Source organism: Callospermophilus lateralis, chromosome 12, assembly GCF_048772815.1.
Source record: "Callospermophilus lateralis isolate mCalLat2 chromosome 12, mCalLat2.hap1, whole genome shotgun sequence".
NCBI lineage: Eukaryota > Metazoa > Chordata > Mammalia > Rodentia > Sciuridae > Callospermophilus > Callospermophilus lateralis.
The window spans coordinates 109,120,679-109,146,511 of record NC_135316.1 but is presented as its reverse complement, the minus strand read 5'-3'; the positions used below and the strand labels follow the sequence as shown (position 1 = coordinate 109,146,511).

The following is a 25,833-nucleotide window of genomic DNA, read 5'->3' as shown; positions in this document are numbered from 1 at the left end:
CTTATTATTTCACTGTGTTTGTTACAGAGAACTGTTGAAAACAGATGCCATAAAAACAGATTGACTCCAAATCACTTTAGCTGATTAATTTCCGATTAGCATGTTGTCCTAAATTCTGTTACACTGAAAGATTTCACAACGAGCAGATGTACGAACTTAAATGTTTGTCTAATGTTTAGACATTGGGTGCAGTTGCTTAGCAGGAGATAAGCCCTGCTGAGAGGAATGGTGTGGTCAGTGTTCCTGAGGCCATCCCAGGTCACTCTCAACCTTGGACAGTCTCCCAGACCCTGTTCCAGAGCCATGTCACTTGAAAGGAAGGACTTATTTGTATCCTACTCGGTCTGAGCAGCTTCTCTTACAGGCAGCCATCTTGTCTTGTGGCTCATAACCTGGAGTCAGGCAGCATGTGTCCCTAAGTGACGTGGGAAGGACCCCAGAGCCCTTAGCTCTCAGTTCTGGGCATGGCCCCAGCCTGAGTCAAGCCTCAGCGCTCAGTTTGGTTAAGGTGGGATTCAAGGAAGGGACACCAGATCCCTCCTCCCAGAGCTCATGAAGGCTGTGTCCCTAACGTTGGTCACGGGACTCTCTGCATCTGCCCTCGTAGGGACCTAGCAAGAGGTACCAATAGATGGCCTTCATGATGACGGCTGGCCCTTCACCTTCCTGTCCCTGCCCTGCACAGGGCCTTGGCTGGCCTCTGACTGGGGCCTGCTCCCAGGTGCCCACCTGATCCGCCCTCCTCCGTCTGCGCGGCCCCCAGGGTCACAGGGCAGCCCTCTGGAGCGGCCTGCACTGCTCTCCTGACTGCTGCCCGGCCAGCTCACCAGGGCCACGGCATCTGCCCTGGACAGCAGGCAGAGTTGCTGTTGTGGTCTTGACTCCAAAGGTGGCCTTCTACAGGCAGAAGGTCCTCTTCTTACCCATGAGGGGAGCAGTTTGTTTGCTTGTGGGGCCTTCAATTGATTGGACAATGCCCACCACATCTTGGAGGGCCATCTGCTTGACCCAAAGTCTGCTCATCTCAGTATTAATCTTATGTAAAAATCCCTTCCCAGCAGCATCCCAGTGGTGGTGTAACCAAGTGATGCCACCTTGCCAAGTTGACAGATACCATTTGCCACCGTGCCCTCTCCTCAGAACACCCACAAGTCTTCCTAGCAGCAGTTCTTGTTCTGGGAGGGAGAGTCTCAGGCTGTGAGGTGCTGGCAGGGGCTGGATCCCCTCCTCTGTCTTCAGTGCCAGCTGCAGCTGAGCTGACCTGCAGCTCTCTTTGCTGATCACTGAGCGCAGTGATGGGGACAGGTGGGCAGTTGATCTACTTCCAGCTTAGACGGAGTCTCACTCCTGGACTCGGCCTAATCCCATCCTAGCGAAGCAAGCCTGGTGTCCGGTGGGTTTCGGGATTCTTTATGTGACCATCCACGTTTACGACACTCTCTTCTTTTGCCCTCTAGGGGGATCCAGGTGAAATACTGGGCTTGGGCTACGTGCCTGGGATGCTGTTGAAAGGGGAAAGAGGATTTCCTGGCGTCCCCGGGATTCCAGTAAGCATCTTCTGAGTCACTGTGAGATGTGCTAAGTCACCTCCTGGCTGGCATGGTGACCCTTTCTCTCCTGTTGAATGATAGGGCTCGCCGGGATTGCCAGGACTGCAGGGACCCGTTGGCCCTCCAGGATCTACTGGACCACCAGTAAGTTTTGGGCAGATGCCTCTCTGTGACAGTCATTTACAGAAAAGGTGAATAGAGATGTGGGAATAAATAGGAAGTTAATGCACCTCGACCCCGTCTGTCCCTCTTCCTTTGGCTATGGCAGCACCAGCCTCCCTCCCATGCACAGGGTGCTGCCTCCTCTGCCCCATCGTTCCCAGAACTGTGGGAGAGGAGGCGAATGGCGCAGTGTGTCAGGATGCCCTAGACAGGGGGCATGGTGCAGTCTTGGGCTGCTGGTCCCAGAGAGTTCTGTGGACTTAGGAAGATGGGATCTTCCCTGGGCAGCCTCGCCCCTGTGTGGGGAGCTGGACTGGGCGGCACACCGCAGGGCCTGGGGTGCGCCAGGAGTGTGGACACAGAGCAGCAGCCGTACTGTGCTAGGCTGTAGAGTGAGCCTCAGGCATGGCTCCTGGAGACGGCTCCCTGGCCTCCTTCACAGCTGGTAAGCCTGGTGGGGGAGGAGGGGGCACAGGGTGGCAAGGTCACCGTTAAAGAGGCATATCTGCCATGTGCCATGTGCGAGGAGGGGAAGATGCACCCAATCCCTACGTGTCTTGAAGGTGCTGTTCATTTCATGACAACTACCCCCCCCCACCCTGAGGAATCATTAGCTTTTGAAGATTAACACTTGTGTTTACAGTGGAGAAACAGCCTTCCCAGATGCGGAACCCAGCTCCAGAGTGTGGCTGGTGGCTTTATGCCTTGCCCTACCTAGCTCATCCTGGCACCCTCTTGGTCACCTGGTCCACGGGGCAGTGCCTCCAGTTTGGAGGTATTTCCACCCCTGTTAATAATTGCCGTGGCCGGATTCTGGCTATTTTCAAAGTTGTGCAGTTCTGCAGCACAGCAAAGACACTTAACAAATACTGTCTCATGTTCTCCACAGAATCTTAGGATAACTCCAGCACAGAGGATTTAATAATGACCAGGGTTGTGAATCATATTAATAAAATTCTCTCTCTTACAGGGCCCCCCGGGTCCTCCTGGGCCTCCTGGTGAAAAGGTAAGTGTCTCTTCGTCTGTTGTCCTTGGCCTCAGTGTGAGATCATCCTGGAGTTGTCGTACTTTTATCCACCGACCTGTTTGGTCATCTGTCATCCATCCTTCATGCGTTATCTTTCTACCTTCTCTGTCGTCTGTCCATCGTCCACCGGTGCACCTCTTCCTCCTTCTACCCATCCCTTAGTTGTTGCCTTGGATTCTCTTAGTTTGATCTTTCCCTTGGTTTTCTAAAGCCAGAGTTTTAAAACCTTGAATTCTAGAAGTCGTTTGTAGAGTTCTTTCTCAATAGACTTGTGTGAGCCTTTCCATCACCTCTTTCTGGGAGAGGTTGTGGTAGTTGGAGGTCAGAGCTGCTGTTTGATGTCCACTGTCTGGACAAAGTGGCAGGCCTAATAACAAAGCCTAATTTTCAATCAACAGGGGCAAATGGGCTCAAGTTTTCAAGGACCAAAAGGTGACAAGGTGAGTACATGGTGCTTGGTCTGTCCCTTGTTGAAGGCCACAGCTCTGAGATTGGCAGAATTTCTACTTCTGCATCAACTTTTGGACCCTATGACCATCGTTCCTCTTCTCTGCAGGTTTTTGAGTTCTGCAGGGTTTTGCTTAAACTGTCAGAATAGTAGGTGTACTCCAGGTTACTGCACGAGGCAGGCCTGTTGCAGAGGTCTGTGTGTGGTCCCACGAGCAGAGTGCACTGAGGCTGTCTGTTGGGAAGCTCTGTACACGGGCATCAGCCGTAGTGTTCTTGTCAGGGATGAAACCAGACTAGGGTTCCTAAGAAGAACCCCAACACCTAGGACATGATTCAGTAGCACAACTCTGTGAAGCCCTGCAATGATGAAGGCCACTGTAGGACAGGGAGGAGAAGTCAGCGTTGACAGGTGGGTCCTTCTCTGGGGCAGTGGGCATGGAGGAAGAATGCTCTGGAGGCAGGGAGGCTCAGATGGACAGGCAGATTTCTCCTGGGAAGAGGAGTGAAAACTGGGGGCCTCTGAGCCTCTCCAGCAATGTCCCTGGTCAGACGGATGGGACGGGCACCAGTCTAGGGGATTCTGTAGTTGCTGCAGCTGGCCTGCCTCCAGGGATGTGCGAGTGGGCATGGTGGCCACCTGGGCACTAGACACGGGGCCTGGTCAGAGCTGGGTCATGCAGTTGGTTCTGCTTTTCTCCTCCATACCTTTTGGCTCTGTCATTGCATGAACCTCACAATAAAATGACCCTGAAATCATGCCATTGGGGGGTCTTTGGACTTCCCTCACCGTCTATTGGATTCCTCTGATTTCTGAGTAGCCAGTAGCCAGCTGTCAGGCTGCTTTGGAAGCAGATTCCGAGGGTTCTCACGTTTTTGCCTTACCTAAAGATGGCTCCTCTCTGGACAAACTCTTAGGCAGCCTGCAGCCTCTCCTCTAAATGCAGCATGCACTCTGCAGCGGCTGCATGCACAGGTGTGTCTGCAGGTGTTCAGCTCCTGACCCTGGGCACAGGCGGCCTGGCTGTGGACCTGCCACCCCAGGCTCCTAGTGCAGCCACCGCAGAGGCAAGGCTGCAGTGGAGCAGAAGACTGTCATGTTTTAAGATCATCTGCTTCTCTGTAGGCCTTTATCCTCACACCCTGTGTTTTCCCTTCTCATGTAGTTATTTTCATGCCTAATTAACCCCCGGCTTTTACTTGAACAGGGTGACCAAGGTGTCAGTGGGCCTCCCGGGATGCCAGGACAGGCACAAGTTAAAGAAAAAGGGGACTTTGCCCCGACGGGAGAAAAGGTACGTCTGGGCTGGCCCTGCAGGTGCTTGCTAACCCAGGGCAAGTCCCAAGGGAGAAAGACATCAAGTCGGGATCCAGTTTCTCCCACCTTGACCCTTGACCTGGAAAGCAGATTTCCAGGAGTCCCGCTGCATTCCAGCAGCTCTGTGGCAGAGGCGGGCCCCGTGCAGCTGCTTCAGGGAACATGTTGGGGGCTGCCAGTGGGTAGAAGGGGGTCCAGCTGAGGGGCAGAGGAGGCATGGCAAGTCCCTCTGGGCCAGACAGGGTGGACTCTGCCCTGGCGACACCATAACTCAGGTAGAGCTGGGGAGGGAACGTAGGAGACACCATGCGTTGATTTGTTCTGGAGGCAGAGAAAGGGTTTTTCTTCTCATGTGTTTGACGTAATCTGTAGAAAGCTGGTAAAGCCATTAGGAAGTCCTGACCCCTCTCTCTCTGCCCCTCTCTGAATTCTTTTAGGGTCAAAAAGGTGAACCTGGATTTCAGGTAAATTCCCCATTCCTGTCTATCATTTAGATTTTTATAGTGTTAAAGTTACAAGTTTATCTTTCCTCTGCCTGAGCTGTGTGCTGGTGAGTGCCATGAGCTTACCTGCTTCTCTTTTTGCTCTTTTAGGGGATACCAGGGATTGGCGAGAAGGGCGAACCCGGAAAGCCAGGGCCTCGGGTACGTGGCCCTTCCCCTTCCTGTCCTAGAGCGCAGAAGCAGGGGACAGAAGGTCGTGCGGGACCTTTGTGTGTCCCCTCTCTTGGAAGGCTGGGGCTTCGGCACCACTGGGGCAGGCAGCCTGAGCGGAAGGAGGCTTTGGGAGAGGCCCACAGCCCCTGGGACCTGCCACATGGACAGAGCAGGGGCTTGGCTTCCTTTGTGGCTGGTTCTGGTGCCAGTTCTGAGACCCAGAGCCCAGGTTGTGCATGCTTAGCCCCAAGCCCATCCGGCTGACAGGATCCTCCCTTCACAAGGCAGGGATGGGCACTGCCCAGCTGTCTGTTCCTGGGCCCCTGCAGAACCCTGGGGAGAGCCCATGGGGCAGCCCTGCACGGTAGCCTCAGTACCGTGCTGGTGGGAAGAGTCCTGGTGTTGGCCTGGCTGCCAGCGCACTGGACCTTAGACCTGTCGCCAGGCTGGCTCTGCCCTTGGGAACTGAGACACCCTGCCTGCCAGTGTGACCTCCCCAGTCACTCCCCCACTGCCCAGCCGCCATCACCAAGGCACTGCGGCCACACGGAACCTTCTCCCCGGGTTAGTCCTGGTTATCATTCACGAAACACTCATGTCCACATCTTTACTGCACAGGGAAAACCTGGAAAAGATGGTGACAAAGGAGAGAAAGGGAGTCCGGTAAGTATTGCTCTGCGGCTTCTGAAGGCACAGGAGGTCTTCTCCTTCCCTCAATGACCTTGTCACTGTCCTCTCCCTCCAGGGCTTTCCTGGCGAGCCAGGGTACCCAGGACTCCCCGGCCCACAGGGCCCTCAGGTATGTGCTGACGCTGTTAGTTTTGACCTTCATTGTGTAGTTCAGCTTGGAAGGAGCAGGGCTTGGCTTCCCTTTTCCCTAGAATTTAGAACTCTGTTCCCAAAGGAGAAAAGCAGCTCTCTCCCGTGTGGGTAAAAACAAACTTTTTAGTGATTTTCTTGGTGATCGTGAAAGTTTTAAAGAAAAAAAAAATATATAAAATGTTCCACTTGACGTTTCTATGTCTTAGTTTATAGAGATAATTTTTCCCGATTATGAAGCCAGAGAAAATGCGGGAGGGTGTAGTGGACAAAAGAAAGCACATTGTCCCTCCAGCACTCAGAGATGCCGATGGCTGGTGTTCTGTGCACCCACACCTTGTACAAGAAGGCGTCGAGCGTCTTCTCTGTCACTCGGTGACACTCAGTGACACGTCAGCATTCCTGAACGCAGCCCCACATCTTCTGGTGCAGGGGATTTAGGCCATGTCTAAATTTTCATCTTTGCCAGTAGTTTGGGCCGCTTCTCTGATCATGAATTCCATCATGAATTCCTAAAAGTGTAATCTGGGGTCTCCATGAAGACTCTTATTTCCCCCGAAGCTTTACAAAATGCCATCGTGTGCCCCAGAAGCACTCCTGCAGCAGGGCCCTGTGGTTGGCCAGCCGGTTGTTTTCCATCTCTGAGAGCAGAACAAATGAGGGACTGCTTCATTTTCCTCTTTTAGTCGTGCTACTCTACTGAAATAGGATAAAGAAATGTTTGTCACTAACAATGAGTGACAACCTAGGGAGACACCCTTAAGGTTTATTGTTGAGGCCAGGAGCAAAAGGGAAAGGCCTTGACGGGAATTTTTTGAGAAAGTCAAATCCTGTAGATTTTGAGTGTTTGGAATATAGCAGCTAGTTGCCCCCCCTCCCTCTGGTGCAGGGGGGAAACCCAGGACTCATGTGTGCTAAGCCCCCATTCTACCCGAGCTTCACTACCCACCCAGGAGCTGGAATATTGTTGAAATGGTGTGGGTATTTCAAAATCTCTTGTATTCTCTTAATGCTAAAGCATTCAATTCTAGTTTAATGCTTAAGTTTTATGTGTTAGTTTAAAAGGAAAAACATGTACATTTATGGTAGGATATATCACATATATATATATGTATTTCGTAGGACTTTCCAAAATTTTACTGTGATATTTACACGAGATCAGTTAGGTGTGAAAGTTTATTTAGGATTTTCATCTAATGTAGATTAAATTAAGCCTTCAAGTGATCAGAAGTCATTCACCAATGTTTTCAATGATTACTAGATTTTTTATTCTGACTTCCAATGCAAATTTAGATAATCTTGCCCATAAAATTAAATGATTGAAGAAAATACATTTAGATATCATGCTTTCATATCATTTCATTTAATTTCTTTTTTGGCTTTTGGAAAAACTATTGCATGGTAACTTGGCCTTCCATGAGCTCTGTTCAGGCTCTCTGAGGGAGCACGTGGTCAGTGGTCAGAGGGGCGGATACCCCGCTCTGTGGCCAGGGGCGTAGTTAGCCTTCCGCTGTGTTCTGTAGAAATCTCTGTTCCCATGTGTCACGTGTACTTGAAGCAGCGAGAGATGTGTGTGTCTTATGCCGGTCTCAGAGTGCACTAGGCTGACCACCCTGGGACCGGCCGAGGATAGGACCATGTTTTTAGCGCCCTGAGGCCTACTCTCAGTCTCACTAGAGAGAAGCCTTGGGCACTGCCCTCTGTGGACACTCTGTGGAGTGAAGTCAGGCAGTTCAATCATTTTTTCTTTGTAGGGAGACAAAGGTGAAGCCGGTCCTCCGGGCCCCCCTGGAATTGTGAGTAACTGCTGTCTGCTGGCCTGGGGGGTGGTTTCCAGGGGTGGTGACACAGAGCAAGCTGCCACCATGCCTAGCATTTTACATGAAGTAGCTGCATGTCACTTGAAACTTCCTCAGAACTTCTATTGTGCTGTTTTATTGTGTTTTGAAAATTTCTACATATTCTTAAACCTCTGGAAGTGAAAAGGTTCGAATATGGATAAGAATATTAGTGACATATTTTGAAATCTTTTGGTTTGGAATTGTCCATTGAGGAAGAGAGAAACAATGTTCTGTGGTACTGGGGATGGAACCCAGGGCCTCAGGCAAGTGTCCTGCCATGGAGCTACATCCCAGCCCACTTAAGGGAAATCTTAAAAGAGAAACAGATGGCCGGTCACTTGGCCATCCACGCGGTCAGCCTTGCTTCTGCAGTGGCACTGCACTCCTGGCTGGTTTCCACACAGCTGCAGTCGCGGTGTGTGACTTTCCTGGAAAGGAGTGGGGCATGCGGGCGCGTGTCGGGGCTTTGGTTGAGGCCTCTTTCCTCAGGCTGCTTCTCCGGGGGTAGGATCATCCCCCAAGGCGTGCCTGGCTCCCTCTGTCCTTCTACGCATTTCTGTGGCTCTGCCGTCATGTTTGTGACTGCCCTGGTGGCGGGCACTGAGGGTCTGGTTCACCTCAGCCTCACAGGCACATCTTACTTAGTTTTCTTTTTAATAAAGGTTTTTTCTTCCTTGATTTTTAATCGACACAAAAATCGTGAACGCTTCTGGCGTACAGCGTGTTTTCATATGTGCAGAAGTTGTGGAATGGCCAACAAGCTGTTTAACAGCATCTTAAAAACAAAGTCCGTTCACTTAACGGACACAGAGGAGTCATATTTCAGTGGTGATGTGCAGGGTTTGAACTGCCATTTCCCTGAATGTGCTTTAGAATCTTCTCAATGAGGCCAACGGTGACTTCTTCCTGGCCGGTTCCCCTTTGGCTTTAAGGAATGGAACACTCTGGGCCTTTAAAAAGGAAAAAGCAGAAACCCTCTTGTAATAAAAGCGTGTGTTCCTGATCCGTGGTCTGCGGGGCTAAAGGGCGAGCCCCTGACGGTGCCCAGCAGAGCAGATGCCACACCTGCACCTTGAGTGACCTTGCTCATTCCCTGGTGCTGCAGGGAGCTGCCCAGGGAGGAGAGCTGCTGGGTGGCTTCTCTGTGACCCGCTCTTGGCCTGACGTTCATCCAGGGCTCAAGACCCCCCACCCCGCACACTGCCACTGCGTCTTAGCTTTTGAATTTCTTGAAGTCATGCACAGTAGGTTAATTTCTTCACATACCAGTATATAATCCAAGGCCACCCACTCTTACCCATCTTTTCTTCTTTGATGCAGGTCATAGGCACAGGACCTCTGGGAGAAAAAGGGGAGCGAGGCTACCCAGGGGCTCCGGGGCTGAGAGGAGAGCCAGGCCCGAAAGGTAGAGTCTTTGCCTTTGCCCTCCCTCCTCCTCCCCCTCCCTCCTCCTCCCCCTCCCTTCTCCTCCCCCTCCTTCCTCCCTCTCTGCATGTCTTTCTCTCCTTTTGAAAACAACTGCACCCCCTGCAGGGCTGTCCGGTGACCTGCCTTCTCCAGGTCCCTCTCTCAGTGTCACATGGGGGACACAGACTCCCTTTTCCATATGCAGCGTGGTCTTCCTCCAGGGGATGCTTGGTGGGCCAGTCTGTCCCCATGTCCCTGGAGCATGGAGGCCCTGGCCGGGAAATGGGAAAGAGTGAGCACCTCTTACATTGTTCCTCTCTTTCTCTTTCAAGGTTACCCGGGATTACAAGGCCAGCCGGGCCCTCCAGGTAAGTCCTTCCCTGCCCGTCTGTGGCCCGGGTGTGTGCCTCCTCTGTGGTTTGCGGTGTACATGCATATCATGCACCTTAGATGTGTGCGTAGAACACGTAGCAATGTTCATACTTGGTTCTCTATCTTGAAAACCGAATGTGCTGCTAGGTAAGTGTTTGCAGATTGGCATGTGGTTCATAGATGTGCATGCCACGGAGGGGACCCCTGTGTGTCCCTGGAGACCCTGGCCTCCCGCTCAGCTCTGCTCTGAGGCAGGCCTTCCCACCTGGTCCCTGCTCCCATGGACATCCCTCGCTCACCAGGGCCCTGGTCCCAGCAGGACACACCTCTTCCGGAGCACTTTGCTCCCATTCCTCTCTCTGGAACTCGTCACTTGGAGACCAGGGCAGGGTGCCCCATCCAGTGCTCTCGTGGCCTGTCTTGCTGTTCCCCGAGCTCCTCCAAGCTCTTTCCTGCATGCCAGGTTGCGAGTCCCAGGCAACTGTCCTTTCTTCCAGCGGGTGCTGGGCCCAGGCGCGTGCTCACATGAGCGGCCCTGAGCAGGGACCCCAGTGTCTGAGGGGCAGTCCCCTGCCCTGCAGTTCCTGCCTGCTGAGGCCCATGGCCTGGATGCTCTGCTTCGTTGGCTTTTGGTTTCTTCTTATCCTCTGTGTTTGTCATTTCATTTCCCCTCTGGCAGTTCTGAGTTCTTGCAGGGTCCCCTTTTCCTCTGTGGGAACAACGGAATCCTGGCTCCAGGCCTTCACTTCTCTAGGGACACTGTGTGTGCTTCACCTCTCTAGGGACTCTGTGCGTCTCCTTAGCACCTTCGCTTTCCTCTGTGTGCAGCCACGTCTTCACTTTGACCCGGGAACCCGCCCCTTCCTGTGCAGTGCTTGCTCTTCAGGTCCAGTTACCAACCCCTGTTCATCTCTTGACCAGAACTTTTGAAAACATTTGCTGAAATTGCTCTGCCTGGAGATGCATTACTCCACCCTCCCAGCCACTGCCCTCCCCCCACCGCAGCACCTGCTGGACTTGGACACTGTGGGTTGCTGTCACACCCCGTTACTGACCTCCCTCGCACCCCGATTTCCATCTGGCTGAGCACTGGTTTCCCTTTCTTGAGAGCTGCTTCCTCCAGCTAGGGCACTGGCCGCTGGGCTCAGACCCCATGGCCTCTGTCCTTCCGGCTCTCCCACTTTGGGTCTTCTCACCATGCTGAAGTCCACCATGGTAGGACACCTGCCCAGCCCACCTGCCTCTCTGCTCGGTCCTGGCTCACGCCGTTTTCCCTCTGCTCCAGATACCAGCTCTTTCCTCACCAGGACAGTTGGGTCTCATCATTGGTCTCAGGTCCCTCCAGCCTCCTGTGGCAGCCTTCTTGACCTCCACAGGCTAGTGCACCCCACCCTCACACGCCAGTGGTGCCTGAACTTGACTTTGCACATTCAGATCACCTCGCCACTCTGGCTTTGAACCTCTTGTGGAGCCAGAGGAAGTTACTTGTCTTTAACTGTCAGTCCAGCTGCTGCCCCCTTGGTCTCTGTCCATTTCTTTGATTGATGGCATTTTTAGGCACTTCTCCATATAGAGCTGGGAATGATTTTTTCATGAAGGAAATTTGCAGGTTTTACCTCTGTGTACCGAGTCCTCTTCCTAGGGTTAAGTGGGCTGTCCGCGTCTGCAGAAGGCACCCTGCCAGCTCATTGGCTCTGCTTGTCTAGAGCAGCTCCCCTCTCAGTGATGTGCAGTGTCCTTTGACCTTGGACGTATTGAGGAAGCCATGTGTGCAGGGGTGTGGGACGCCCTGCGACAACTTACACGCGATTCTGTGCTGGTTTCAGGCTTCCCTGTACCTGGACAGCCTGGTGCTCCTGGCTTCCCTGGAGAAAGAGGAGAAAAAGGAGACCGAGGATATCCAGGAACATCTTTGCCAGGGCTGAGCGGAAAGGATGGACTCCCAGGCCCCCCAGGTCTCCCTGGACCCCCTGGGCAGCCAGGACACACAAGTAAGTTCCCTCAGGGATGGTGTCCCTCATGTCCAGCCAGTTACCAGGAAGCCAGGCAGGCGCTGTGACTGCTCCCAGAGCTGGAGTGTAGGCAAGGGCTCAGGTGACCAACCATGGCTTAATTATTTATTCTCCACTTAGACAGCTTTGGGGATTGACCCTGCCACCAAAAGGAATTGTTAAAATAAAAAATAGAAATGGCTAAAAGGAATAAGGAGCATGTTAACCAGCTGCAAGTCTCCTGGCATCCAAGGTTAGAGATAAACCAGTTAATTGGTGGAGTTTCATTGAGAGCCGAGTGTGCTGTTCTTGGTCTAGAGATGCCGAACACAGTGCTAGTAAGACACACCAAAACCGAGGAAGAAGGGGTGGCAGGTTTATACTGATTGCACGAGAGTGTGTCGAATGTAACCAAAGACTTCAAGTTGGGGCATGTTGTGGATTTTTCTTATGTCAGCCTCTGGAAGAACTGAGCACGTAGCCATAATCTCTTAGTTCTGTCCTGGTGGCCCTGTGATCTCAATGTGATTTCAGAGCAAATGATGAGAGAGTTCTGGAATGTCAAGTAAGCCAGGCCAGTGGGAAGTTTCATGTTTCCAGAGCAGCCCTTGGTTCTACGGGGTCAGAATCAGCAAGCACTCTGTGGAGCCCCAGGAGTGCTGACCCTCTGTGAGCTGGCTCCTGGGCTCTGATACTTGTTGGAATTCAAACCTGGGCTCGTGAAAGAAAAGGCATTCTATGGACGAGGTGCTGAAGGACGGCGAGGGCTGGGTGCAGCAACCTGCCCAGCAGGCGCCTTTGCTGGGAAGGCATCTGCTGGCCTCGGGTGGGAAGATGGATGGGCCGCGTGAGGCTATAGGGACTTTTTCCTCTTCTCTCATGATTTTGTAAAATGTGAATGAGGTTGAATGAGGAAGTCCCAGAGACGTGCAACCAGAGTCCAACTTTTTCTCTGCACCTGAGAAGGTCCTTTGGGGTCCTTGTTCAGCGAGGGCTGGGGAGCCTGTGAGGTGGTAGGCTTGGGCTGGGAGCAGGGTCAGGACATAGCCCTGTCCCCTGGAGCAGGACTCTGTGGGGAAGACCAGGTAAATAGAAAGAGGGAAACGTGTGGCATGTAGGAGCTATTGCGCAGCCCTCAAGGCCATGAGGAGTTCTGGGGCTTTTAAAGAGTGATGTGGAGGTGATGGGGCAGCCATGGGGAAATTAGACCAGTTTTTGGATATTTATAAAAGTTCTAAAATATGCACAAATTTCATAAAAAATTATCATTCTTCCATTCCTGTGACCAAGTGACAAGGATGTGTCAGCTTAATAGCTCCTGCCAGGTTTTCTAGTTGGCTCTTTGTAGTCAGTGCAAATGGAGCAATTCCCAGTTACGGCATATTTAGTGATAACTTACAAACGAGAGATTTATTCAGATTTATTGTGTATGTGAAAGAGGCTGCATCTGAAAACCACTGCTGACTTGGGACCTATCAGTACTCATTAACGGTGCAGCGTCAGAGTTCCACAGCCCAGTCCTGCTGCTGCATTCTCCCAGATGGTCCTGGCACCTGCAGACGCCTGCCGTGAGCCGCAGCATCATGAGGGCTCTAGACTTGCATTTTCAGAACTCCCCAGAAATGATCACTATATTCCTGCATCAGACTTAAAGCTATTTTAAATTGACCATGGTGAGGAGGTATCATGGCTTTGTTCTTTTTTTTTGTCTTTTTTTACCAGCAGTATGCAGGAACGGTGGTTGAGTTGAGGCAGACAGGAAACGTCTTCTGGAAAGGGGAGTCAGGTCCAGAGGTCAAAATCTCTGCCCTTGACCTCTTCTCCATCAGACAGTGTGGAGGGGCGGGGGGACTTCTGGTGTTTGCACTCTGGCTATGATGGAGTGCCTGGGAAAGATGCTAGCTATAATTGTTCAGGCTGTCATTCTTGTTCAGAGATACTGAAGAAGGAAAGGCAAACTCCATCGCACTGTGGATCTGAACTATAAGACAATACTTCTGTATTACCAGAGCCCTTGGCAGATGGTGTTTGCAGTACTGTAATTTATTATCATGCCTCTTTGCATAAATGACGCTCAGAATTGAATATGAACAAAGAATCAGAGGCATGTCCCCATGGACCATCTGTGTCTCTAAAATAACCATGACTTGTTGTAAGTTTGCCTAAGGAGAAAATAAGGTTGTCCTAGTCTTGAGGTTGACTTAGATGTCCGTGGACAAATCACTTAACTTGCTTGAGACTCTGTTTCTTAATCTGTGAAATAAGGATGATGGGAGGGACTTTGCAAGGAAAAAGTGAGCTGAAGAAGAAGAGGTGAGATAGGCATTACAATCTGGGAGGCAGTTGCCCGGGAGGTGAGTGTGAGTGTGTGTTGGTCCTGTTTTACAAGTTGATATCCTAGGCTTGATTTGAAGTTGGATTTGAAAGCTGGATTTCTAAAGCTGACCAATTAGCTTAAAATGTTTTGGTTTTATAACAGATTGAATTAAGAGAGAGAGAGTAAACATTCCTAGCCACAGTCCTCTAATGTTTACAAATCAATTTCAGATGGCATTGTGGAATGTCAGCCTGGACCCCCTGGTGATCAGGGCCCTCCTGGGACGCCAGGGCAGCCAGGGTTGACAGGAGAGGTGGGAGAAAAAGGTAAGAGTCGTTTTTTTTTTTAATTTAAACTTTTTTTTAGATGTTTTCATTGGTGTGTTATGCTTGCATATACTAATGGGGTTCGTTTTGACGTATTCATAAATGCATATAACATAATTTGTTCCCTTTTAATTGAAAAATGATGATTGTATTTGTGAAGGTGATCCCCGCCCCCAGACCTGCTCAGGCATTGGAGTCAGGGTGCAGGGTAGGCAGATTTGAAACTCCCCTGGAAATCCATTCCCACAATAAACATCTTCCTCAACTCAGCTGAGATTGTCGCTGAGATTGTGTTTGTGGGAGATACGTGACCTGGGAGCATAAGGTGGAGCCTGGGCCCCAAAGGTCAGATTATTGTTCTTGACCCTTTCTGTGGCCCAGGAAATCTGTCTTGCCACAATGAGCACTGCCCGTTGATGAGACTCTCAAACTGATACCGTAATCTTTCAGTTCAAAGTCTGAGAGTTTCGTTTTTCCAAGGATGCACATATTTCCTGTAATCCCAGTGACAGATCTTTTCAGGGAATGCTCAGCCCCCACGAGCCGCCTTGGCGTAAGATCAGTGTGAGCACGTCTGCTGTTGATGGATTAACTGCCCTTCCTCGATACTCTTGGCTGTTAATTTTATCTTTAGCCCTTTCAAGGGTCCGCTGTAACGTCAACACAGGATATGTATTTATCTTCAGAAATCTGGAGAACAGGGGTGGATTGTCCCAGCGTTGACGGTCCGGTCTTGAAGTGGAATAAACAATGGCATTCCGATGTTTATATGCCTATTAACCCACAAGCAGAACAGGAGGCTGTCTTGTAAAATCCACCCTCGTGGGTACCACTTCTGGCTTTGGATTGTAAAGAATTTTTGGTCTTCAAAAGCCTAAAGCATAACACTGCATGGGAACAGCTAGCTGCAGTGTGCACCGTGGGATCCTGGTGGCTCATAGGTTGCAGAGCCTGCAGGGACGTGATCTTAGAAGTCTGCAGGGGGCATGAGTTAGAATCTGCTTGTCATTCCTGTTTGGGGGGCCCTCTCATGGCCAGGTGTTCACTACTCTCTGAGGTTTGCAGTTCCATTTTAGGACACCCAGTGGCCAGAGCTCTTTATCCTGTGACCGTATTCATCCTTCCCTGATGGAGGGCGTTTTTCTGCCCAGTGTCTGTGTGCTCTGGTGCAGCACTGTTGCCTGCCCACCTCCAGCCGTAGGAGCAGGGATGCCCACAGAGTCCCACAGCTGGCTGCCTGGTGTCCAGCCCACGATGGGCTCCTGTCCTGTCTCCTGGGAGAACACAGAACGACCCCAGTGTGTCCTGCACACTTCAGGGAGATGGGCTGGCCTGGGGCTCCTGTTCCCACATCTTGCATGGCTTCTGGGATGGGTGGGCTCCAGCCATGCCCAGGGCTGCCAGTCAGGGCGAGGCCGGGGCGATGTGGGTGGGCCTCTTGGTGCTCCCTCGGGTGGCGTCTTCCACAGCCCTTGCTCCCTGTCGTGCCTGGAAGCCAGATGTTCCCAGAAGCCAGACAGTGAGGATCTAAGACCCCAGATCACGGCTTAAGAGAGTGAGGTTTCAAAGCAGGGCGACCTCTCGCTCTCTGTGCTCCGATCTCTCCTCACGTCCTCGATGTCAGTTCAGTCTCCTACTTCTTCACAGTGATCCCCTCAATCAGGACACAGTTCAGAAGTCCACGACTTCCCACGGGCAGGAAACCAGAGAGGAAGGGACGGGAAGCCTTGGGACGCGAGATGGAGTCACAGTAGCCAAGTCTTTCCAGGGTGGTAGGCAGGCCCAAGTCCCTGCATGGCTTAATGGAGCTCAGCTCCTCTCCTTGTGTCTGGAGAAGGACGAGGCTCACTAGACATGCAGCAGGGTCACACGGCGAGTGCTGGGGGCAGTGTCCTGGAGGAACTTGTAGACACAGGGTCCCACCATTAGCGGGGAGTGCTAGGGGGCTGCTGCTGACGGGCAGAGCCTGTGTGACCGTGATACTGTAACAGCCGCCTGCCGTTCCCCTCCTCACCCTGCAGGGACTCCTGCTCACATGCCTCTCACTGGTACCTGAACTTCCTTCTAGGTCAGAAAGGAGACAGCTGCCTCATTTGTGACACAGAAGGACTTCGAGGGCCACCTGGGCCACAGGGTCCCCCAGGAGAAATCGGTAAGGGCCAGGCATGGAAAGGAGCAGGTCAGAACTGCCCCCTGTGTGTGGACACTCTGGGGGACCGCGCCACCAGAGCCCTGCTCTCCTGCAAAGTGGGAGCACAGCAAGGGCAGCATGAGCCTGCATCCAGGACGGTGCCCAGCCAGCCACCAAGGGGCCTGCCACGGAGGTCCTAACAGGAGGGACGTGGCACGTGGCTCTCTCACTCTGCACCCAGTGCACCTCATGTGTCCCTGGGCTGAGGGCAGCGTCACACTGCAGCTTGGGTGGCTCAGGTTCCCCTCTGAGCCCACCTCGGGTATTTTAATGGTTACTCTCTGGACAGTCTTCAAATGCCCATCCATTTTGTATCAAGACTTTACACGATTGAACCTTGGGGAAAAGAAGCTCTGAAGAATTGTCTCATGGATGCTGTGCTCCTGTCTTTTTTGAAAGGTTTTCCGGGACAGCCAGGGGCCAAGGGCGACAGAGGTCTACCCGGCAGGGATGGTCTTGAAGGATTGCCTGTGAGTAAACTGAGTTCACACACACACTGCAAGTTGCCACCAGGCAACCAGCTAGGCCACATGTTTCTGCATCTGCCCATGTGGCTCCTGTGCCGGTGGGCCGTGGGAGAGTCTGGAGTGGCTGTGTGACCCTCCTCTGCTCTCACATGGAGCCTAAGCACAGAAGCCTGTGGAGTGTAGAACCACACCCCCCACTGGCCCCCTCATCCCAGCAGAACCCAGCTGTGATCTGGTCCTTGAGTCAGATGGCCCCACGACTCATGCAGGCAACAGAGCTGAGCTTCTGTCTTCTGTGTGACCACGGCTCCTAACATCCCACACATGACCTCAGGTCTCACCTGGGACGTCTGTACAGGGACGGAGGAAAACTGGCCATTTCCTCTCTAGAGATTTGAAATATTTTCATTCTTCCTTTTACAGACCTGTATGTTGAGACCTCCTATTACCAACATCTGTTACCTAGATGCTTTTTAAAAAAAAAATTTATAAGGAAACATCTCGATCACATCAACATGAAACCTTTCAGTTCATCACAGTACCAGCTTAGCCTTTCTAGTTTGTTTTAGAATAAGTTATCACATGGAAGAGAAAAAACATCATCTCAAACACAGAGGCATGGTTTTATTATGCATATCAGCATGGCTTCAAGGCCTGCAGATCTCAAGGCTGTGGCCCTTTTGCTTCTTTGGTGTGGCCGGGCTCTGCTGGCATTAGCCAGTTTCTCTCATTCCTTTCATTCCTTTTTTCTTTTTGTTTGAAATTGAGAGTCACATCTCTAGCCTTCTGTCTTCTGATGTAGCTCTTTAAAGTTTTTAGTTTTCTTTAGCTAATCCTGGAAGGCCAGGGCAGAAGTGAGCTGGATCAGGAAAGAAGCAGCTGGAATTCTGCAGTGGCTTCTCCTTTTGAAGTTGGGTCCTGGGCTTCTGCTTTCCAGAATCTCTCTGGTGCCTGGGGAGCTAGCTGAGTTAGAAGTTGCAATTGTTCAAAATATTTCTAAATAAACGAGAAGTTCAAATAGCTGACTGTAGTGGGGATCAAAGTTGGAAGGACTTTGAAGGGAGCAGAAAAGGATCTTTTAACCTCTGTCCATCTGCCTTTATCTGAGTGGATTTCCTGGTGGGCTTCCTGCCTTGGCCCTGGCTGGAATCCAGGCCAGATGCCCAGCCCCAGCCCTCAAATCTAGCAAAATGGAAGAAGAGGAAAGAGGGGAGAGAGAAGCGTGGTTCAGAGGTATCAGGTGAAGAAGAGAATAAAGAAACCGCAGCAGTGGCTGGGTCCATGCTGCTTCATCAGCAGCCCTCTCTTCCCATAGATGGGAAAAGCCCCTAAAAACAGATTCATAAGCAAATAATTTGAAAGATAGTGATTTTCCTCAACTGAGGCTACATCATAGCTCCATGGTTTAACCAGCTCAAGATTGTGGTCCTCATATTTTGAATTTGGCTGGAGGCTAAAAGTGAGCCACCAGCCCACACCCTGAGGGGGAGACTGCTGTGGACGGGTGCAGTGCCCTGGTTTTTCTTTGGATTTAGTTAGCATTTCTGGGTTGTTGTCTTTTGAAAGCTGGGTGGTTCTGGGAAGGGATGACGCTCCCTGAGTGAGCTGAGAAGCCCAGGGGTCCCGGCAGGTTTGTGGTCTCTGGGGTGTCCACTTTCCCCAGTGGCACCCCTCTCTGAAGCAGGAAGCGCAGGGGAGGTACCCAGGCGAAGTTAATGAGGCCCATGTGAAGTTTTCCAGGGAGCATTTGATTTCCTAGCATCCATCTTAAGGGATGTGGATCAAAAAGCCCTGAAACAGTTTGGAAACAAGATGTTCTATGTCTCAAATCACATGAGATGTCCTAGGGTCACCAATGCCACTTTAAAAAAAAAAAAAAATCTACATTTCTCCCTCAATAGAGTGTTGACTGATGCGGTCTCTACTAATGGACTAAAAGGCCGGGTTCCTTGCGGATCACAGGGAGTTTGTGTGTTCAGGCTGTGAATAACCACCCAGGCTGGCTGTGCAGCCTTAGCCACGCCACCTGTTGTGGTTGAGTGTCCACTCCCTGCTCTGTGAGGTCACCATTTCAGCGTCTTCCACGTTCAGTGTTGGAGAGGGTTCACACGGACCCTGACACATGGTGGAAGGTGTCATTTTTAAATCTAGAGGTTGTAAGAGTATCCGTCTGTCCCTGGTCTTCCAACGCCTTTTGTGAAAAAGTGTAGTTATAGACGACACAGAGCACAGGGTGTGTGCCTGTATGTGATTCACATCAAAGAACCTTCGGGAGTTTAAGAGAAGGAATTAAAGTCAAAGGAATGGTGCAAAGTTGGCAGGCAGCCTACAGGGGTCCTTCTTAGGCCTGAGAGCGGGACAATGGTGTGAAACCTCTGCCATTGTCCCTGAGAGCCAGGGCTCTGTGGTGGGCGTGGACAGTCTTTGCAGATTCAACTTTCCAGGAACTGAAAATGTTCTGAGGGTGTCTCTGGGGACAGTCTTGGGAAAGTCCAAATAACTTCTTAAAATAACTCATTACAGAGCTGACGTCTCACTTCCCCGTTTCCTTCACGGTGCCCTGGCAGGCCTTATCTCTTCCGGAATCAGGGTGTGATCACAAAAGGAAACCTGTGCAATTCTAATAATGCCCAGACAAACAGAACAATGGCTGACCCATTCCCGTTGGCACTTCAGCCACCGTCTGCCCCCAGAAGCCATGGCTCTAGTTTGAGGGCTCAGGAACCACATAGAGATGCCTCCAACCGTTGCTAAAACATTGTCATGAAGGACTGACAGTCATAAGGGAAGAGAAAGTTAGGCCAGAACGTTCCCAGAGCTGGGTGCCAGTAACATCCCACCACGCCCTGTCCCGTCTTGTGCCTCCTTGGAATGCCCAGGACACTGATGGGTTTTAGGAAAGCTGCAAACAGTGAGTCAGACCAGGGATCCGTTGAGGAGCTATTGGCTGCCTTCTGGAGTGTGGGTGGCAAGAGCTAGGTGGGTGACAGTTTTCCATAAAGGTGGCTGGCGGAGGTTGGGTGCCCTGGGGCGGGTCCTCGTGTGACATCACGGCTTTGTTCTCCTAGGGGCCTCAAGGTGCACCAGGGCTGATGGGCCCGCCGGGCGCCAAGGGAGAGCCTGGCGAGATTTACTTCGACATACGACTCAAAGGCGACAAAGGAGACCCCGGTTTCCCAGGACAGCCCGGCATGCCAGGGAGAGCAGGGTCCCCTGGGAGAGACGGCCATCCAGGTCTTCCAGGCCCCAAGGGCTCCCCGGTACGTTTGATTCCTGACTCTGACATGCACTTCCCGGTAGGGATCTGAGAATGGAGATGTGATGAGTTAGGTCATCGCTGTGTGCTGTCTTCGGGTGGTGACTGGTGGGTGTGTGTTTATTTCAAGGCTCCTGAACCAGCTAAGTGTGTAAACTGGGGGTTGATGGTGTCGCACTGACTGACCAGGTGGTGACCGAGGAGTCTCTTCTGACTTTTGGGGACTGAGTAAATGTATTTTGCTGTCTTTTGGTCTTTGATGGAGGCTCATTTAAAGTTCACAGAGTTCACCTTGTCATTCCACAGAGGATCGCGGCGTAGCTCTCTTGCCCTGGGTTTGGTGGAAGTGGGGTGACTGCTTGACTTAGGAGGGGGTGCCACATTCACTCACTCACTGCATTTTGCCTCGTGGGCTGGGGAACAGTGGAGGCCACTGACTTACCGCAGACGCAGTGTCCGCCTGCCCCTGATACATTCTCCTTTCTTCTTGTCACTTCAGGGCTCTGTAGGATTGAAGGGAGAACGTGGTCCCCCTGGAGGAGCTGGCTTCCCCGGCAGCCGTGGTGACATCGGCCCCCCTGGGCCTCCCGGATTTGGCCCTATTGGCCCCGTTGGTGACAAAGGACAACCCGGTTTTCCTGGAAGCCCTGGGTCCCCCGGCCTGCCAGGTGAGGCTTGAGACCCTTGAGGCGCAGCTTCAGGATACACAGAGACCCTGGGTTTGGGGAGACAGGCACATACCTGGCTTTAGTTCCTCCAGAGAGAGGGGTGTGACCTGGGCAAGCCCCCGTCAGCTCTCTTCACTTCTTCACGTATGAAATGGGCCAGGCAAGGCGTCGGTCCTGAAAGAACCTGAAGTCATGGGTGGCTTTCCTTATAAATAAGGGTGGCTATGGAACAGCCAGCTTTGATGTTGAGGTTACCAAGACACAAGGCCAGTTTTTTCTCTTCATTTCTGTTTGTTTTGGCTTCCGTGTGACCCAAGCAACGTGGTCCCGACTCTGTACCGACAGGCGGTGCCTGGTGCCTGGTGCCTCAGCAGCCCCGGGTCCTGGTTGTGTTTAACTCTGTTCGTTTCAGCCATCAGCTGACTGTTTTTTGAGTGGTTAACATAAGCACTATGCTAGGTGTTGGCCAGAGCGTGGAAGGACAGCCCTGGCCCTGCCCTGTGCTCCCCCACCTGGGGTTTGTCAGAGAACCCACAGCAGGGACTCCATGTGTCTTCCCACGTCATCCTCTGCTCTCCATGACCATGACCTGGCTTCTCTCGGAGCCTGGGGAAAGGGGTGCTCAGCCTCGCAGGGATGGACACTTAGTGATGATTCCCGTCGACAGACACGCACCCCTTCCCTAGCCAGTCCTGGAACGAGAAGGGCAGAGCTGGCCTGGCTCATGCACAGAGGAGGCAGAAAGGTGCTTTACCAGGACACTTTTAACAAGTTGCAAAGGTTTATGAAGGACTCGGGGTGATTAAAACTGTGTGACTGGTAAGCTTTGAACAGCGTGGTAACAAGCTGCTGGGTGATCCAGGTCCCCAAGGAGGACAGCGTGGGAGCCACACATCTGCCGAGTCTGTCCCTAGCCACACATTTAGCCCAGGCTGCATCAACTCCTGTCCCCGCGAGGCCCGCAGGCTTCCAGCATGGCACCTTGATGGGGTCTGGAGGCAAGGGCAGGGCCCCTGTCCCTCCATGCTCGCTCGCCGGTGGCTGGACACTCAGTGCCTCCTGGGCTCTGTCAAAATGTCCACCTTGGTCTTTGTTAAGTGAACATCCCAGAGAAGTCTCTCCCGACTCCAGTACTAGGGTGACCAGGAAGACCCCTGGGGGCCAGGCGGAGGGACCTGCGGTCTCATCTCCTGCTCTTTTCTCAAGACTCCTGATTCTGAACCCAGCAAATCCTGTGTGCTTCGGACTTGTGGCACCTGCCAACTTTTGCAGCTGCCCACAGGAGCTAGACTTTCTTTTTGACCAGGAACAAACCCTGGAGAAATCAGACGAGGTGCTTATTTGCTTATCCAGTGTGGTGGGAAGAGCGTCCAGTGTTCTGGGCAGTTGTCTGCATGCTGGAATGTTCCTCGCCCTCTGGACCTGTCAGTGTCTGGATTAGAAACTGGCTCTGATCCCCCAGGGCCACGTTTATTGGGTGATCATAAAGCCTGAACCCTGAGGTAGCACCGGTAGCAACTTCGTGCTGAGGCTGGTCACCTCCCAGTCTGTAGCCAGACACTCTGGCCGTTCCTGGATGACTCCCTTACCTAGAACTCCTGTGGGAAGGGGTCCCTGCCTGTGCCTGGAGGGGATCCCGGGTTTCTTTTCTGGCAGCCCATCAACCCCCAGTAGATCTCCTGGCCCCGGCATGGCTGTACCCCAGGCTGCAGGTAGAGAGGGTCCTGTGCTGTCCTGGCAGCTCAGAACCCCCGCCACACAGCTGCAGGCAGTGGACGATACACCACCACCCACTCGCCATGCTGTGTAGACAAGCTGCCATCAAGTGAGCAGAATCGAGGCCAACCTGAAAGCAATGGCGGCTGAGTCTGTCTGAGGAAGAGCAAGAACAGGAAATATTTTGGTGTTTGAGACAAACTAATTCAGAAAGGACCCAGGGCCATCTCGCTTTTTGTCTGGTAGACTGTGGGGCGTTTTAGGTGGGCTGTGATTTGGAACTCTTAAGGAACTCCTGTCGAACACATCTTGGTCTTTTGAAATATGCTCTGGGGAGAGAAGCCGTTCTCTGAAAGACTCTGGAAGCCTAGAGGGAAGGGGCGGGGAAACGCGGGCACCCCCCCGGGGGTGTGCACGGTGCTGTGCACCTGAGCGGGGTGCGGCGGCCACCAGTCACGTCTCACTGCTGTGTTCTTTCTTCTCAGGTCCAAAGGGTGAAGCAGGCAAGGTGGTCCCCTTGCCTGGACCCCCAGGAGCAGAAGGCCTCCCAGGGTCCCCAGGATTCCCAGGGCCCCAAGGTACTCTTCCAGTTCCAGCTCATCTGGTCACGGTGGGGCTCCCTCATGTTCTTCTCATGCTGACCACGGGCCTAACTCCCTGCAGGTGACCGAGGCTTCCCTGGAACCCCTGGACGGCCAGGCCTCCCAGGAGAGAAGGGCTCTGTAGGCCAGCCGGGGATTGGATTTCCTGGGCCTCCTGGCCCCAAAGGTAAACTGCCATGAGCCCCAGTGGGGGGCCCAGTGCTCTGGCCACAGGCCCAGGCGGGCTGCGGGGCCTCTTCTGTCCTCCGCCGGTCAGCAGCAGCAGTTGTGGTGTCTGCTCTCATCCTGGAGGAGTCTCTGGGGAGAGGAAGCAGCAGCCACCAGGACCAGAGTTGGTGCCTGATGCTGGTGGCTCTCATGGGTCCACACTGCTTTGAGGATGGCAATCCCACCACTCATGTGGGAAGTCACCTCTGTGGAGGGTCTGCTTGGGAAGGAGGTGGCTCGGGAGAGGCGTGTTCCAGCCGGGCCCAGCTACCTGCTCTGTCGGTTAAAATCTGGCCTCCAAGGGGGTCTCCCTGGGCAGTGCAGACGGACCGTCCGAGCCCTGCCCTTGTTGGCTTGAGTAGGGGGATGGCCTGGGGTGGGGGTGCAGGGAAATGTGGGGGGCTTGTTCTCAGGGGTCCCACAGGACTCTGGCTGTAGAACCATGACCTCCTTCTGAGAGCGGTGAGGAGGGGAGTCCCACCTGCCGTTCTAGACAAGAGCTGCCCCTTTCCCCCAAGAGCCGCATAACACCCACCCACGCTCAGGGGCTCCCTCCTTCAGGGCTCAAGGGCAGAAGACCCTGATGTCCCAGCAAATGCTGGCCCAGGCTGGTGCACGCCGGTAAACCCAGCTTCTTAGGAGCTAGAGGCAGGAGAATGACGCGTTTGAGTCCACCCTTAGTGAGACTTAGTGAGACTCTGTCTTAAAAGAAAAGAGACAGAGAGAAAGAGGGAGAGGGTGCAGAGGAAGGGGGAGAGAATGTGAGCCAATGCTAAGGCCCCCTCCCTGCTCACGGAGGACCCTGAATTCCCTGTGAGCACCGTACAGTTGTTCACATGGGGGGGGGGTCTTCTTAATTATAAGCCTTTCCCATGTGGAAGGAATTTCTTGGGACGTGGGTCCTGAGTGGGTGGTTAGGGCTACTGGCCTTCAGGCCTGCTGTGCGCCCAGTCCCCCAGCGAGTGTGATAGACTTCACACTGCACGTGAGGGCTCAAAACTGGCACTCTCCAAGCTAGCCGGCCACCAGCACCATGTAGCCAGTTGTAGAAAGGCCATGGGGACTTCTGGGGTGAGGCCCGACTGTTGTCAGATGTTCCCAGGGCTCCAGTGTGGCTGCAGCCTCATCCGAGAGCCGTGGTCTGCAGAGCTTCCCAAGCTGTAGTGGGCCGAGGAATGGGGCTCTTGTTGAGACCCAGTCTGACGTGGTGAATCTGGGCTGGAGCTTCGGCTCTGCTCCCAGGGGGCCGTGGAGCTGTCCTGCTGATGCCACACCTTGGGTCAGAGTGTCTTCAGGCCTCCCGGGGGTGCAGTGCCCAGTGGGCACTGTTTTGGATGAGTTGGACAGGAAAGATGAGAAAGAAGAGAGTGGAGCAAAGGGACCAGCGGAGGGGGTGAGAAGGGGCAGGGGACGGGGCACGGGGCTGGAGGGTCCTGGCTGCGTGTCCTGCACCCCACGGCCAGGGTGGCCTCTCCTCCCCCTGAGAGCCACCCCCCAAGGCTTCATGGTCACGGCCAGCTCAGTCAGCCCAGGACACGTGGGCCCCTGTGGAGGAAGTGAAGAGTGGGGAGAGGCGGGCGACTGTGATGGTTCCCTTCACTTCACAGGTGTCGATGGCTTACCTGGAGACGTGGGCGCTCCCGGGAGTCCAGGTCGCCCAGGGTTTAATGGCTTACCTGGCAGCCCCGGTTTGCAGGGCCAGAAGGTGGGTACTGAGCATTCCCCGGGTACTGATCGGACACACTGAACGTGCGTTATTAATCTCAGGACAGTTGGGCCAGTGTGAGCTTTAGGGTTCGTGACAGAGTAGAGTGGAAAATAGCAGAGCCCGTAGCACACGGAGGGAGCTTTTTGAGGGAGATCATTGTTTCGATTTCATGAAATGTTTCAGTTTTATGACAGTTTCTCGCCTGTGCTATGCAGGTCTCAGGTGAAATGTGCTTCTTGTGGTGAGTGGCAGGTGAAGCTGTTTGAGAGCCACTATGCTACAAGGGGCCACAGCCACCACAGAGGGCCACTGCAGGGTTCTCAGCCACACGCTGTGCACATTCTGGCCATGGTGGGAGGGTGCCCTGTGCCCAGCAGGACCATGAGCAGCAGCAGCCCTGGATTCTAGCCTTGAGACCAAAGAGCACTTCCACCCCTAGTGGACAGCAGGAAGATCCCTTCCCAGGTTGCCACTGTCACCAGGGCAGGGCTGCTGCTGGGGGAGGTCCCGTGTGACTTGAGGGTCTCCTTGCCCTCACGTGTCCTTCTGCCAGCTTGCCCAGGCCTGAAGTCCCCTCAGTAAGTGAAGTGACTGTGATCATGTCCATTCCTGTTCAGAGTGTAAGAGACAGAGGAAATTGCTAGAAGGCATTGGCACAAGGCAGGAGAAAGGGCCACGGTCGCTGGATAACCTGTGCTGTGATGGAGCCAGCCTGGGCCCATTCACGTTCTCTCAGGGGACAGCAGGTGTGCAGAGGCAGCCGTGCCCCAGTGTGACCTGGGCCT

The 25,833-nt window shown here is 53.1% G+C and overlaps 1 protein-coding gene across 2 annotated transcripts in view; it reads left to right on the top strand.

The window, feature by feature from the left end:
* The window catches only part of Col4a1 (collagen type IV alpha 1 chain), a 135,301-nt gene that overhangs the window by 84,825 nt on the left and 24,643 nt on the right, over positions 1–25,833 (top strand). For both annotated transcript variants that reach the window (XM_076872640.2, XM_076872641.2), the window contains 21 exons: positions 1,458–1,547; positions 1,632–1,694; positions 2,683–2,718; positions 3,138–3,179; positions 4,395–4,481; positions 4,942–4,968; positions 5,098–5,148; positions 5,779–5,823; positions 5,906–5,959; positions 7,734–7,775; positions 9,141–9,225; positions 9,560–9,595; positions 11,426–11,590; positions 14,138–14,233; positions 16,302–16,385; positions 16,824–16,894; positions 19,960–20,151; positions 20,647–20,815; positions 23,017–23,109; positions 23,195–23,299; positions 24,948–25,045. In XM_076872640.2, coding sequence (XP_076728755.2) covers positions 1,458–1,547; positions 1,632–1,694; positions 2,683–2,718; positions 3,138–3,179; positions 4,395–4,481; positions 4,942–4,968; positions 5,098–5,148; positions 5,779–5,823; positions 5,906–5,959; positions 7,734–7,775; positions 9,141–9,225; positions 9,560–9,595; positions 11,426–11,590; positions 14,138–14,233; positions 16,302–16,385; positions 16,824–16,894; positions 19,960–20,151; positions 20,647–20,815; positions 23,017–23,109; positions 23,195–23,299; positions 24,948–25,045 — 1,731 coding nt within the window. The remainder of the gene's footprint in view (positions 1–1,457; positions 1,548–1,631; positions 1,695–2,682; positions 2,719–3,137; positions 3,180–4,394; positions 4,482–4,941; positions 4,969–5,097; positions 5,149–5,778; positions 5,824–5,905; positions 5,960–7,733; positions 7,776–9,140; positions 9,226–9,559; positions 9,596–11,425; positions 11,591–14,137; positions 14,234–16,301; positions 16,386–16,823; positions 16,895–19,959; positions 20,152–20,646; positions 20,816–23,016; positions 23,110–23,194; positions 23,300–24,947; positions 25,046–25,833) is intronic.